This window comes from Podarcis cretensis, assembly GCF_951804945.1.
Source record: "Podarcis cretensis genome assembly, chromosome: 8".
Classification (NCBI taxonomy): Eukaryota; Metazoa; Chordata; class Lepidosauria; order Squamata; family Lacertidae; genus Podarcis; species Podarcis cretensis.
The window spans coordinates 59,556,504-59,568,749 of NC_137177.1; the positions used below are offsets into that span (position 1 = coordinate 59,556,504).

Consider the following 12,246-nt stretch of genomic DNA (forward strand, 5'->3'; position numbering starts at 1 on the left):
AAAGGTTAACCGTATTTTTAAAGGATGGGGGGGGGGGAGTGACATCACTAATGGATCCAACTTGGGACATATAATGTTTACCTTTCACTTTCATTGTTGGGATAATATTTAGCTATTGGCGATACTGCATGGCTCAGAACAACATATGCATAATCAAAGGCCTGTTTCACTTGCATGGCACCATAAGAACTCCTGCCAACATCATTACCTTAAAAGAAGAAAACAACCATTAGGGTGATTGTAACGGGTAAACATTTTCTCTGAATATAATATGATTTTACACTGCAAAAAGGAAATTAGTCCCAACAAAACAAAACAAGGTTATTTACCAATCAACTGGGATCTAAATATCCCAATAATACAAAATGAAGTAATAAGCAATTTTATTACACAAATATTGCACTTTTATATCACAAATATAAAAACAGTTAAAAACATAACCTGAAATTATTCAACTCAATAAAATAATCCCAAATGCTTTTTGACTTTATGGTCTTCCTCAGTGTTCCTTAAGGTGAGGGATATACATATACAGTGGTGCCTCGCAAGACGAAATTAATTCGTTCCGCAAGTTTTTTCTTCTTGTGAGTTTTTCGTCTTGTGAAGCACGGTTTCCCATAGGAATGCACTGAAAATCAATCAATGCATTCCTATGGAGACCGTCCGGGGACAGAGGGGAAGAGCTGCGCACCTTCCCCTCTGTCCCCGGACCTGTTTAAAGCAAGGGGCGGCGGGGAGAAGATTGCTTCTCCCCGTTGCCTGCCCCGCAATCTCCGGGGACAGAGGGGAAGGCGCACAGCAGACCTGTCCCCAGACCTGTTTTAAAGCAAGGGAAGGGGCAGCGGGGAGAATTGCTTCTCCCCGTTGCCGCCCCTTGGTTCAAAAGGGGTCCGGGGAGAGAGGGGAAGGCGCGCGCGCTTCCCCGCTATCCCCGGAGCTTGCGGGGCAAGCTTCGTTTTGCGAAGCAAACCCATAGGGAGATGCGTCTTGCGAAGCGGCTAAGAAAACGAAAAACTCCTTCGTCTAGCGAGTTTTTCGTCTTCCGAGGCGTTCGTCTTGCGGGGCACCACTGTACATATACAGAAAGATAATTCATCAGCTTTTTGCTTTCCAGCTTCTACTGTACAAGTTGCAGCTACGAAATGGCAATGTATTAAAACACACAATATAGATATTTGCAAATTTCACACATTATACACATAGAGAGAGCATGTGTGTATGTATGTATACAAATATGTGAGCATGTGTATATAAGGTGGGTCACTTTTAGACATACGTGCTATTACTTTTGACTTATGTATATATATTACTCAACTCTAAAACTCTATATAATATAAACAATTCCAAACAAACATAACCTGAAATTAACTCAACTCTAAAATAAACTCAGACACATTTTGGTCTTAGGGTCATCCTCGTGGGTCATCTGTGTTATATATATATTTGTGATATAAAATCATTTTTTAATACCAGTATTATATTACTACATTTTGTACCATCTAGACCCCCAATTTGTTGGGAATCACCTGAAACTAGATTGTACGCAATTCAGGAACTACTGCTGCTTTGTTGCATCCTTGGGTTAAAAGTCTCCAAGAAATTGTTTACTTTCCTATGGCCTAGTGAAAAGCCCAAATACCTGGTTGCAGTGGGTCTTCAATATACAACATTGATGGTCTATAGCCATCTAGCATATTCTTTTGCACTTCATCCTTAGCCACATATGAGCCACCGTCCTTTATTCGGATTCCTGTTTTCAGGTAGTTGAAATGACGCCCATATAATTCAAAAAATTCTATTAAAAGGACACCGTAGTTGGCGTTGGGGGTACAAGCATCTTCTCTGGGATGTAGCTATTGGAGGGGAAACAAGAACAAAAGATTATTTGCAAAAAATCTCCAGATTCCTTTACAATCCATGTAAACACTAAAATCAATAGTGAAATTAAAGAATCAACCAATTTAATAGCTGGCTCAGGGGACAAAACACAAAAAGCTTTTGCACATATCCCATCACTCAATTATTTCTGATGCAAAATGCCCCAAGACTTCCACTCAGACTCTGTGGGTGTCTGGGCAAGTCATTACCTGACTCTGCCCCCTGCCCCAAATCTATAAAATAGAACAAAATAAATGATCAACCTTCACAGGATTCTTCTGAAGGAGGAATGAAATGGAAAGTTGCAACATACACACTTAACACAGAAAAAGACCTAACAAGATTGTGAATGAAATACACTGAATAGTAAGTGAGCTGAAGTTGGGACCTGGGATATGCAAAACCAGACTAAAACACTTGTCAATATTCTACATATCTGGATAGGCTTGCTTAAACAAAAACAAGCAGGCATGCTGAAAGGAGTGCAGTGAAGACACCTGCCGGATGTCAGTAGGAAGGGAGTTCCAAATTGTTAAGTGTTGCCACAATAAAAGATCAATTTCTAACAAAATGCGGAACAAGAATTATGTAGCACCCGTAACAGTGGCAGTTCAGCAGATCAAAGCAGCTGAATGGGCGTATCTGGGGTGAGGCTACCTCACCACATTGTTCTGATGTTATCACACTGATCTTCATCCTCTGTCTTCTTCCCTCCACACCCTTTCCTTTATGTGTCTTTGCCTTTTTAATTTGCAGATAAAAATATCCCCAAAACATCTGGCAGAAATGGTACAAAATAATTCAAAAAAAATAATTAGTTTAAACAAGTGAATGTTTTAGAACTGCTATTACTAAAGTGATATTACACTTAAAAGAAGGGAAAGGCCATTCATGACCTAGCACATAATAATTCCTCCCAACTTACCTGGAGAAAACTGACGGCCATTAAAAAAAGACTATAAGATCCAATTCCACCTGTAAACACTTCATTCAGGTCCCTCTGCAACAAGAACTGTTTCAATACTAAAACTAGATATGGCAATACAGGATATTTCTGTGGGAGAAAAAGGAGATGGGAATTAGACTTCCATTTACAGTGGTACCTCAGGTTACAGACACTTCAGGTTACAGACTCTGCTAACCCAGAAATAGTATTCGGGTTAAGAACTTTGCTTCAGGATGAGAACAGAAATCATGCTCCGGTGGTGCGGCAGGAACGGGAGACCCCATTAGCTAAAGTGGTACCTCAGGTTAAGAACAGCTTCAGGTTAAGAACGGACCTCCGGAACGAATTAAGTTCTTAACACGAGTTACCACTGTATTCCACAAAGAACATGGGTCTGTGATCTCAGAAGATATTGACAGCTTAATAGGTGAACTGTCACTCAGTGGTGTTCAAAGTACTCATACCTTGCAAGAGAAAAAAGCAAATTTGCTGATTTGCTACTTGCTGAAATAACAGATAATGGACTAGCATGACTAGTGGACAAGCCTGTATGGTTCCTTTTCTAGATTCCTTCTCATACTGAACTTTAACTTCCAGTTTGCTAACAACATGTGAAATCAGCCTTCATACTTATTGCCCGAAGCCACCTTACAGGCACTCTCAGACACACCATAAAATGTACAACCTGTTGGTTGTCTGTCTAATAACAAACAAAACTCCTCTGGAAACTCATCCAATGCTAAAGGTATAAGAGCTTTCTATACTGGAAATAGTATGAGATACCAAATGCTTGCATTAATTGTACAATCAAATATGGTAATTCATAAAAATTTAACCTGGAAGACTGCTCAAAAAGTCTACTTAACTGGGGAGAGACACAGACAGATCCACACATATCCTCTGGTGCCATCTAGTGATATAATAATTAAAAACAAGGAGCAACACCATTCAGGGTCAGGTGTTCTGTCTTGGGAGACAATGGAGTGTGCCTCCGGGGTTGAAGTCAAACTGCTGCGTTAGCAGCACCCGAGTGACCTCCCCAGGATGCAAGCATGAGCAGTGTGTAAGGAGGTGCTAGGCAGCCAAGTGCTAAGGACCACTTTGGCAAACAAAAAGCTAACACTTCCATTTCATTTTTTTTGTGAATAGCTTTGCCATGCAGGCAGGCTCAACTTGGTTGTAGTTGCAGGACTGCCCGTCCCCTTTCGCCACCTGAAACAGAAATGTGCCACCTCCTGCCTCCTGCCCCCGGCTGCCATTCCGCCCATCCCACCACTTCTGCTGCTGTCAGAATGCCCCCCTCTTACCAAAAACTCATTGAGATGAGGGGGTGTTTCCAGGGGTGGGGAAGACAAGCAGCATTGTTGCAGAATGTTTTCTAGCACCAGGACGCCTCCCTCTTCCCAAAACTGTGTGAGAGGGGGTGTTCCGGTGGCAGCAAAAAGGGTGGGGTGGATGGGGTGCAACTGCTTGAGCTTTTGCCGCCTGAGGTGGCTGCTTCACCCTGCCTCATGGGTAGGCCAGATCTGACCCCAGGACTACCATCCCTTCCATACAACTTCTCACAGGCTCTGATTAAGGCCATTTCCCATTTTAAGGCTTCTTTTTCACCAGAATACAGATCACACTGTACCAAAGAGCTCTCAAACAATCAGGAGAAGCTTTTGGGAGACAACATGATGTAGGAAGGCCTGGAGAAAGGCAGGCAGATTGCAAGAGCTTCTACTAGAGCAAATCTACCATTGGAGATACCCTATATAAATGCTTTGGCCCTCTCAATTGTTTCACTGTTTTCACTCTTTTAAACATGGTTGGGATGAGGTTTTCTAGCAGCATCCTTCTCCAACCTGATGCTCTCCAAATTTTATTGGACTGCACAGTTTCATCTATGCCAACCACTGGCCAGGCTTGCTGAGGCTGATGGGGGAAAAGGAGTCCAACAACATATGGAGACCATCAGAAATACAATGAATTTTTTTAAGAAACGGAGAGAGGAGAAACAACATGAATTTTCAAGAACATGCCTCAAATCTCCTGTTGCCTACATCTCTTGAAGCTTAGCCATGGCCTCAGCTACACTGGCAAAGAAAAAGCACTTTATATGCGTTGTTTATGCATTCTAACACTGTGACACCAGAAGGCGCTGTGGAGTTCTGTTTTTGCTCACACCATTTCTCATACAAAGTTTGCAACGCGTTTTACTGAAACGCTTCTTTGATGTGTCTAGATCCAGCCCATGTTTCCATATATCAACTAACCTTGATAAAATCTCTGATGAGAAGAGCAGCTTTTACCCCATTCTGTACATTAAAACTGATATCAACCTTTACTTCAGTGAAGGAATCAGTCAGTTTAATTATAGGGACCTGAGGAAAAAGCAAAACAACACATTTATCAAAGAGTGAACTCTCTTTCTCCTATACGCTTAGTGTTAGACAAGGACAGCACACACTTAAAATTAAAACAAAACAATCTTCACAGAGCTCAGCCTTTTGCTACATACAAGAGGTCCTTTATACAACCATGGAGGGATGCAATAGTACTCCAATCACAAAGCAGTTGCTTTTCAGTCATGAACAGGCAGCAGGGGGAGATAGGAGGCCACAGAATAAAGCTATTCTTCACGTAAGGCCTGACATAAGAAGCAAGCCATTCACATCCCAGAGGTGCTTCTCATGTTACTTCAGAAAGAAAATGTGGCTTTATCATCAGGAGCTGAATTCACATGTAAGGATTCGAGGAAATATCATTGAAAAAAGCAATAGCAACTAGACTCAAATTCATAGCGTTAAAGTACATCAAGGATTTGAAATTCGTCTCTAAAAATTTTTTAAAGTCTAGCTTATTTGGCTAACTGTTTACTGAGACCAGAATGCAACAAAACTTGTGACCAGAGGCTTGAGGATGCCCTTTGAAACCAGACTTTTCTTTGAACTGCAGACCACCAATGACAACAACCCCCAATGCGGTGTTCCCAAACTGGTTTTGGCAGTCCTTTTGCTGTACAGAATGATGTGTTTGTTGGGAAATGCAAACCCAAAGCTCCTTTTGGCATGCACAACCAGTTGTGTGGTTCTCTGGATTCTGGTGCAAGAACAGTAATAAAGCAAGGAAGGCTTTTTTTAAAAGGATACTGCAAATTGTCACACTGGCAACGTTTGCAGTAACTGTGCCCATGAAAAAGATTCATGGTTTGTGTTCTTCAGCCTCCCCCATAGTTGTTTTGCTGAGGAGGAGAACCTTCCTTACCCAGGCCATTCTTACTCTATTGCCCCTTCCTCAATCTTTTGGGCTTATTTGCATGTGTGAGGACCCACTTCTAACAGATACAGAGAATTTAAAAAGCAACAGCAATCAACAATAATTTACTGGTTCGGCTTGCAACTTTCAGAGATCAAGGGCAGCTGTACAGTACAAAGTTCCTTTAGTGTATTTCTTTTTTCTTTTTCTATTTGTTAAAGAATACCCAATTTTAGTAAAGCATAGAGAGAGAAAACTTACAGTTGCTTTGTCCAAAACCTTTACTGAACCTTCATCTGCCACGTTGTGTTTCCTGAGAGCCTCTTCCAGGGTCCAAAGCGGCAGTGTCTCCCATTTCCCAAACACAACTAAGTCTATATCACTGAAATTAAGAGGCAGCAAATTAATAGACGATTCTCTATGAAGTAAATTCAGAAAGACCTTTCTTTTTAATCATAGAACTGTGATTAAATTTGATACAAAGCTTTTCTAGGGCAGGGGTCTAAAATCCTGTTCATGCCATATATTTCTGAAGTGAACAGAAGTGACTCAAAACACTTTTCTTGGCAGTGAGAGTTCGAGAAACGGCGCTCTATGGCCACCTCCTAATATACAAACTAATATCCCTGGCAGTTTGGTGGCTTATGGTTCTGAAGTCCCCAAGTCTCTCAGGCAAATATCTCCCAGCTCACAGGTTACGATGAAATCTGTAGGAACAGAGTGTTTCTCAGCTGCAGGATCCAAGATAGGGTGGGGCGGGAAACACGCTATGACTCCCTGAACCACAACCACAGAGGCGATATAACTAAATGTGCAGGGGAATGTACAAAATCATAACCACAGCAAAGGCACAGCATGACACAAATATCTCCAACATAGATAACCCACCCCCTGTGCCATTCTACAGAATCTGGGAGCAAGTACCTGAAATACCATCATGACCCAAGTGAACCTTCTGGGATCATTCTCCAAATTCCCCTGTCTTCAGATATAAAGCAAGTATCAACTGCAGGAAAGGGACCTTTCTATGGCAGCTTCCCATCTTTGGAATTCCCTCCGTGGGAGCTTTGCCAGGAGCCTTCACTGTTACCATTAAAATACCAGGCTGAGTACATCCTACCTACTTGAGCTTTTAACTCACTTCCATGGCTTTTAATGGTTTCATTTTGCTACTTCTGCCCTGTGTCGATTCTTTTCTGACACCGCTGTCATTGTTTGTTTTTGGAATTTATTATTATTGTGATTTTTAACTTTAAACCGCCCCAAGGAGTTTTACGGTTGAAATGTGGGTTAGAAGCATCGATAAATCAGTTAATCCTCCAGCTTAAATGCATCACCAGCCTGGTGTTAGAACACAGTAGGTGGCCCGGTAGGCAAGCAGGTAGGTATTTTATTGCACAGCATCATCTAGGTCAAATACTAAATGACAGTTCAAGCAGCTGTCTCTGAAGTGTCTACTCAGGGCATTGCCTGACACAAGCAGCCCTGTGGAAAGGAGTGAGAGACAGTAAGGGAGGCATGCAAATATACCAACCAATGCCTACTCCAAGTAGACTGCCCCTTCTCCTCTCCACAGGATCACAAAATGTCCTGCTGAAACGAACAGGAGATTGAGGGGACTAGACAAAAGATAAACTGGGTGTCTGCTCCAGCTAGACTCTCTTCTCCTGGATTCTGATGAGCTTCAATAAATCTTACTGTGGTTTTATTATTGTATTCTGACTGTACTTGCAAGTCACATTGGCCAGATTTCCACTGGTAAAGGTTGGAAATACATAATTAGAAACAATAATTTATAAATGTGCAGGACTATCTTCTGTCAACAGCCAGGTCAGTAAAGGGAAAGTGATGTTGACAGCGACTTTGACTCCCTTGAACTTCAAATTTGCTTTCCGGTGAAATTATATAACTTTTCATCTCCATAACATCAAAACAGCTGTTATGCAATTTCAGTATGACTTACAAGTTAAATATAAGCAGGGAAGGAAAAATGTGATATTCAGTGTAAGAATAAGGGGAAATTAAAGACTACTAACCTAGTAGGTAAATATAAACCAGTCTTAAAACTTCCAAATATCTGTACCTGGAAAAAAACATGCAAGTAGGAAGTTAAAATCCTTCACCAAAAACATATGGAGAAAAAATTAACATTGAATGTGCTGCCCTCAACTGGCAGACTTTGGAAAAGCTTGAAGAATAATATAGGACATGAGTTTGAACTCTGAATATTCAACACCATAGCAGCTAATTGCCAATTCTAAAAAGTAATGTTGTTAAGTAGGCACTTTAACAAAATTATTTCAAAACTAGATAACTGTTATATTCCAAATACCACTTGAATTGTAATGATTGAGAACAGTGACACTATACTCAATTTTTAAAACTTACAAACCCTTACAAAAATAATTGAAAGTGGAGGGGGAAATAAACTGCTCCTTTTGGTGCCTTTACAACTCAAAACCTAGTTTCTGTTTATGGCCCCATCTGCACTATACATTTAAAGCAGCGTCATACCACTTTAAACACTCATTGCTTGCCTCACAATCCTTGGAACTGTGGTTGGGTGAAGGTGCCACGAGCTGTTAGCGCTCCAATTCCCTCAATTTCCTTGGGAAGAGTCACTGGTTGTTAAATCACTCTGAGAACTGGGACTCTTGGAAGGTGACCATGTTGCCTAACAATTCTCAGTGCCCTTATCAAACTACATTTCCCAGGATTATTTGGTTTAAACTGGTATGATACTGCTTTAGATAGAATAGATGGGGCCCATATTAAGGAAAAGTAAGCTCTCAACCACACTTGGAAAATGAGATGAGTATAACTTTATCTATCCCCCCCCCCCAGACTGGACAAATGGGAAGAAGCCAAAGCTCAGTGAGAGCATCTGCTTTGCATGAAGGAGGTTCCAGGTTCAATTAAATAAAAATATCAGGTGCCTGAGAGCTGGCACCTGGTGCCACCAACAATTGACAAAACTGAGGTAGGCAAATAGTCTGATCAGGTTACGCCAGCCTTCTACACTGTGCCTACTGCCATTTATTTCTAAGAAAATTCTGAATTTCAATTATATCCTTCACGTGCCATAATTTAGCAGCTCTCTTCAAACAGATTGGCTAACTAGACATTTTGTGTCATCATCATGCTGAGCTGTGCAGAACAGAGAAAACACAGTCACTACACACACACACACACAGTGTGAAAACAGCTCCAGCACAAACAAATCACAGTAACTGCAGGTTCTCCAAACTACAATTTAAATTGACAAGATGTGCTCTTTGGGGAAGGCCGCAGCAGCACACAAGTTTTTCTGCAGAACCTGAAGTGACCTTCAGGATTATTTTGAACCCAGTGGTTTTCGGGATCCAAATAGCCAGTCATATGTCCCACCCCTTTCCCGCAGGATTTGTAAAGCGTATTCAACCTTTGTTTTTAAGAAGGAGCACAGTATTTGCCAAATCAACTTATGAAGCTTCCTTCTACTGAAACAGACAAAGCAAGCCAGGATCCACCCATCTTGTACAACTCCCCCAGGTAGCTCTCTCTCTTTGCCCTGCAAGCCAGTATCTTTAGAGACATAGGAAGCTGCCTTTTACTAGGCCAGAATTATTTGCCCATCTAGCACAAGATTGTCTATTCTGACTGGCAGTGGCTCTCTTGGATTTTAGGCAATGAGAAATCTTTTACCTTCTACCAGATTCTTGCTACTGAAGGCATCAAGGACTGAACCACAGGTCTCCTCCATGCAAAATATTACCTGAACCACTGAGCTATGGCTCCTCCGGTCAGTTTTCAGAGGCCAAACTCTTTCCTCCAGCAGGTTTTCCTCTACTGAACTTTCACACACTCTTATCGTAATTACGCAATACACAATGTGAAGTCACTGTGGTCAAAACAACACAAGGTTTTATCTGAGAGAGTTAATTCTGCTCAGCTTTGAGGACCCTGGGTCACCTTATAATTGAAACTCTCTTTCAATGGAACCAGCTATATAGAAATGATCAGTGATAAGACTGATCCTGGACTTAGTGTAAATACTAGTGTGCAGGGATTAGAAAGCCCTTTAAGCTATGAGGACTCTGTGATGCAAATCCAGGCATAACTCTAGCTGCGCTCCTTATCCAAGGCTCCTTGGTGGACATGGGAGAGTCACTGTGATAGGCATGTGCACACCCTCCTAGCCACCCCACATTTAATAACAGTGTTTGTAAGCATGCGCCAGGCTTCCTATGCAGGAAACTGCATGGCGTCATGCTAAGGACAATTTAGAGTTTTAAAATGCGATGGTGTGCTGTTTGTTCTTTTTAACAAGGTTTACTTTCTTTTTCAAAACCAATCTAACATGTTTCCTCTTCATGTCAGCTGTGCTGTCGTCCCAACCCCAGGATAATTAAAGCCTCTCTCAGCCACTCTTATGGTGGAGCCCAGCTGATGCCAAGAACAGTTCTCACTTACTAGGAATGTTTCCGTCTAAGCACATTCCCTGGAGCAATAGAGCAAATGACACAATTGCTGGCTTCTATAAATAAAGGCATAGTTTTAATAAATGCTTGCTTAATGCCATCGATCCTGTTTTATCTTTTTTCTTAAACACACCGAGTGTACGCAAACTCCTGAAAGACAAGAAATCCTCTTCCCTAAAAAGGAGGCAGGGTTCAAGAGCTTTCTATGAATTGTGCAGCCACAGGAAATATTTCTATGGAATATAAGATTGCAGTGTTTTCATTTCAGTCCAGATGTGGACGGCAAGTATGACTGGATCAAGTTAACAGGAAAAGTATGGATTTAGGAATGAGTAGAGGGAAGGGGCAGGCAGGTTTTGTACAGGTGCTCTTCCTGCCAGCGAAGATGGCTTGTCTGTTAAGCCAGTAAGCAACTAAATGAATTTCTCAACCAGCTTTCAGAGCATGCTTTCACTACCTTATGTAAAGGACATATTAAACAGTCCCCCAAGTTTTGCTTACATGTTACTCTTTTGCAAATCACTTAAGTCACAGAATATATGCAGCTACAGAATAAAACTCAAAGCTCATCATAGCCAAAATTCAGCAGCTTGTTTGTTTTACAATTATTTGGGGGCATATCTATCTTTCTTCCCCTTACCTTTGCTCCCTTTCCTTCTACGCAGTTGAAGGCATGCAAGTGGTGAAATGGAATGTAAGGGGTGATTTGCGGACCCACAACCCCTAGTACACAAAAACACCAGGCATCAGTCTTGCTGCTAAACTTTGGCTGCTGGAGCTTCCAATCTCCAGTGATATTCCATTCAGTACAGGAATTTGTTCTTTCTTCTAATATGCTCCTAACACACTGAGTCTGAGAATAAGTGCACAACAAATCATAACCTTAATATCAACTGAGGTTGAAATTGTTCATATTTGCCTCATTTACATATTTTTCATTCCAGGGCTTACATTTTCTAGTTGTGGAATTGTGGATTGTTTTCTTTTTGGGGGGAGGAACATCCCAGTCATCAAGCAGACATAGAAATATTTAAAATAGTAAAGTACAACAGAATTTTGTTAACCTTACATCAGCATTGGGCCATAGACCCTTTATAACGTTTTCTATCCTATTCACCACCTCCATTCGCATTCTTTCTTCTTCAGGTCTGGGTGACATGTACTTGTAGAAATCAATGATTTCTTCATGAAGACTGAAAAAGAAGAGGGAGATGAGTTAGACTAATTACACAGTAATATGACTAAAATAAGAACATTGTCTCAGTTGTAATCTTTAACCCCAATCCTGTACATGCATACTTGGAAGTAAGTCCAACTGTGTTCAATGGGACTTGCATCCACATTACGTGTGCTTTGGATTACAGCCCAAGTCTGGTAAGGATAACAGTCTCAACCAATTTAAAATCACTTATAAGAGCAGACCTACAACTCATAAAGGGAAAAGGAAATGTACAAACTAGTGTTTGCCTCAAAATGCTATGCTGAGGCGAAGTATTTGCAGAGAAATACTGGCAGGCAGGATACTAGCAGGCAGGAGGGGCTCTTTTAATACTTTTGTCACCCCAAGATTCATCTCTGCAACTCCTTCCACTGGACAATGTTCATCTTATTTTTTTCAAGCTCTGAGATAAAAAGCAGGCTGTGCAGGAGGTGTGGGTTGAGAGGAGGCAATCCTGGGGTTAACAGGTAACCCACAACTGCCCCTCATCCAGACATCCACAC

At 41.4% G+C, this 12,246-nt stretch overlaps 1 protein-coding gene and 1 long non-coding RNA gene across 3 annotated transcripts in view; one reads left to right on the plus strand and one right to left on the minus strand.

Moving 5' to 3' along the window:
- The window catches only part of TENT4B (terminal nucleotidyltransferase 4B), a 49,366-nt gene that overhangs the window by 10,207 nt on the left and 26,913 nt on the right, over nt 1–12,246 (minus strand). For both annotated transcript variants that reach the window (XM_079988787.1, XM_079988786.1), the window contains exons 2-8: nt 11,594–11,717; nt 8,101–8,147; nt 6,326–6,446; nt 5,083–5,190; nt 2,804–2,932; nt 1,640–1,853; nt 82–208 (exon numbers count right to left, since the gene is read on the minus strand). In XM_079988787.1, the coding sequence (XP_079844913.1) occupies nt 82–208; nt 1,640–1,853; nt 2,804–2,932; nt 5,083–5,190; nt 6,326–6,446; nt 8,101–8,147; nt 11,594–11,717 (870 nt within the window). The remainder of the gene's footprint in view (nt 1–81; nt 209–1,639; nt 1,854–2,803; nt 2,933–5,082; nt 5,191–6,325; nt 6,447–8,100; nt 8,148–11,593; nt 11,718–12,246) is intronic.
- Nucleotides 8,610–10,626, plus strand: LOC307223138. Its single transcript, XR_013841981.1, has 2 exons — nt 8,610–9,595; nt 9,690–10,626. It is a non-coding gene; the product is annotated as an uncharacterized lncRNA (long non-coding RNA).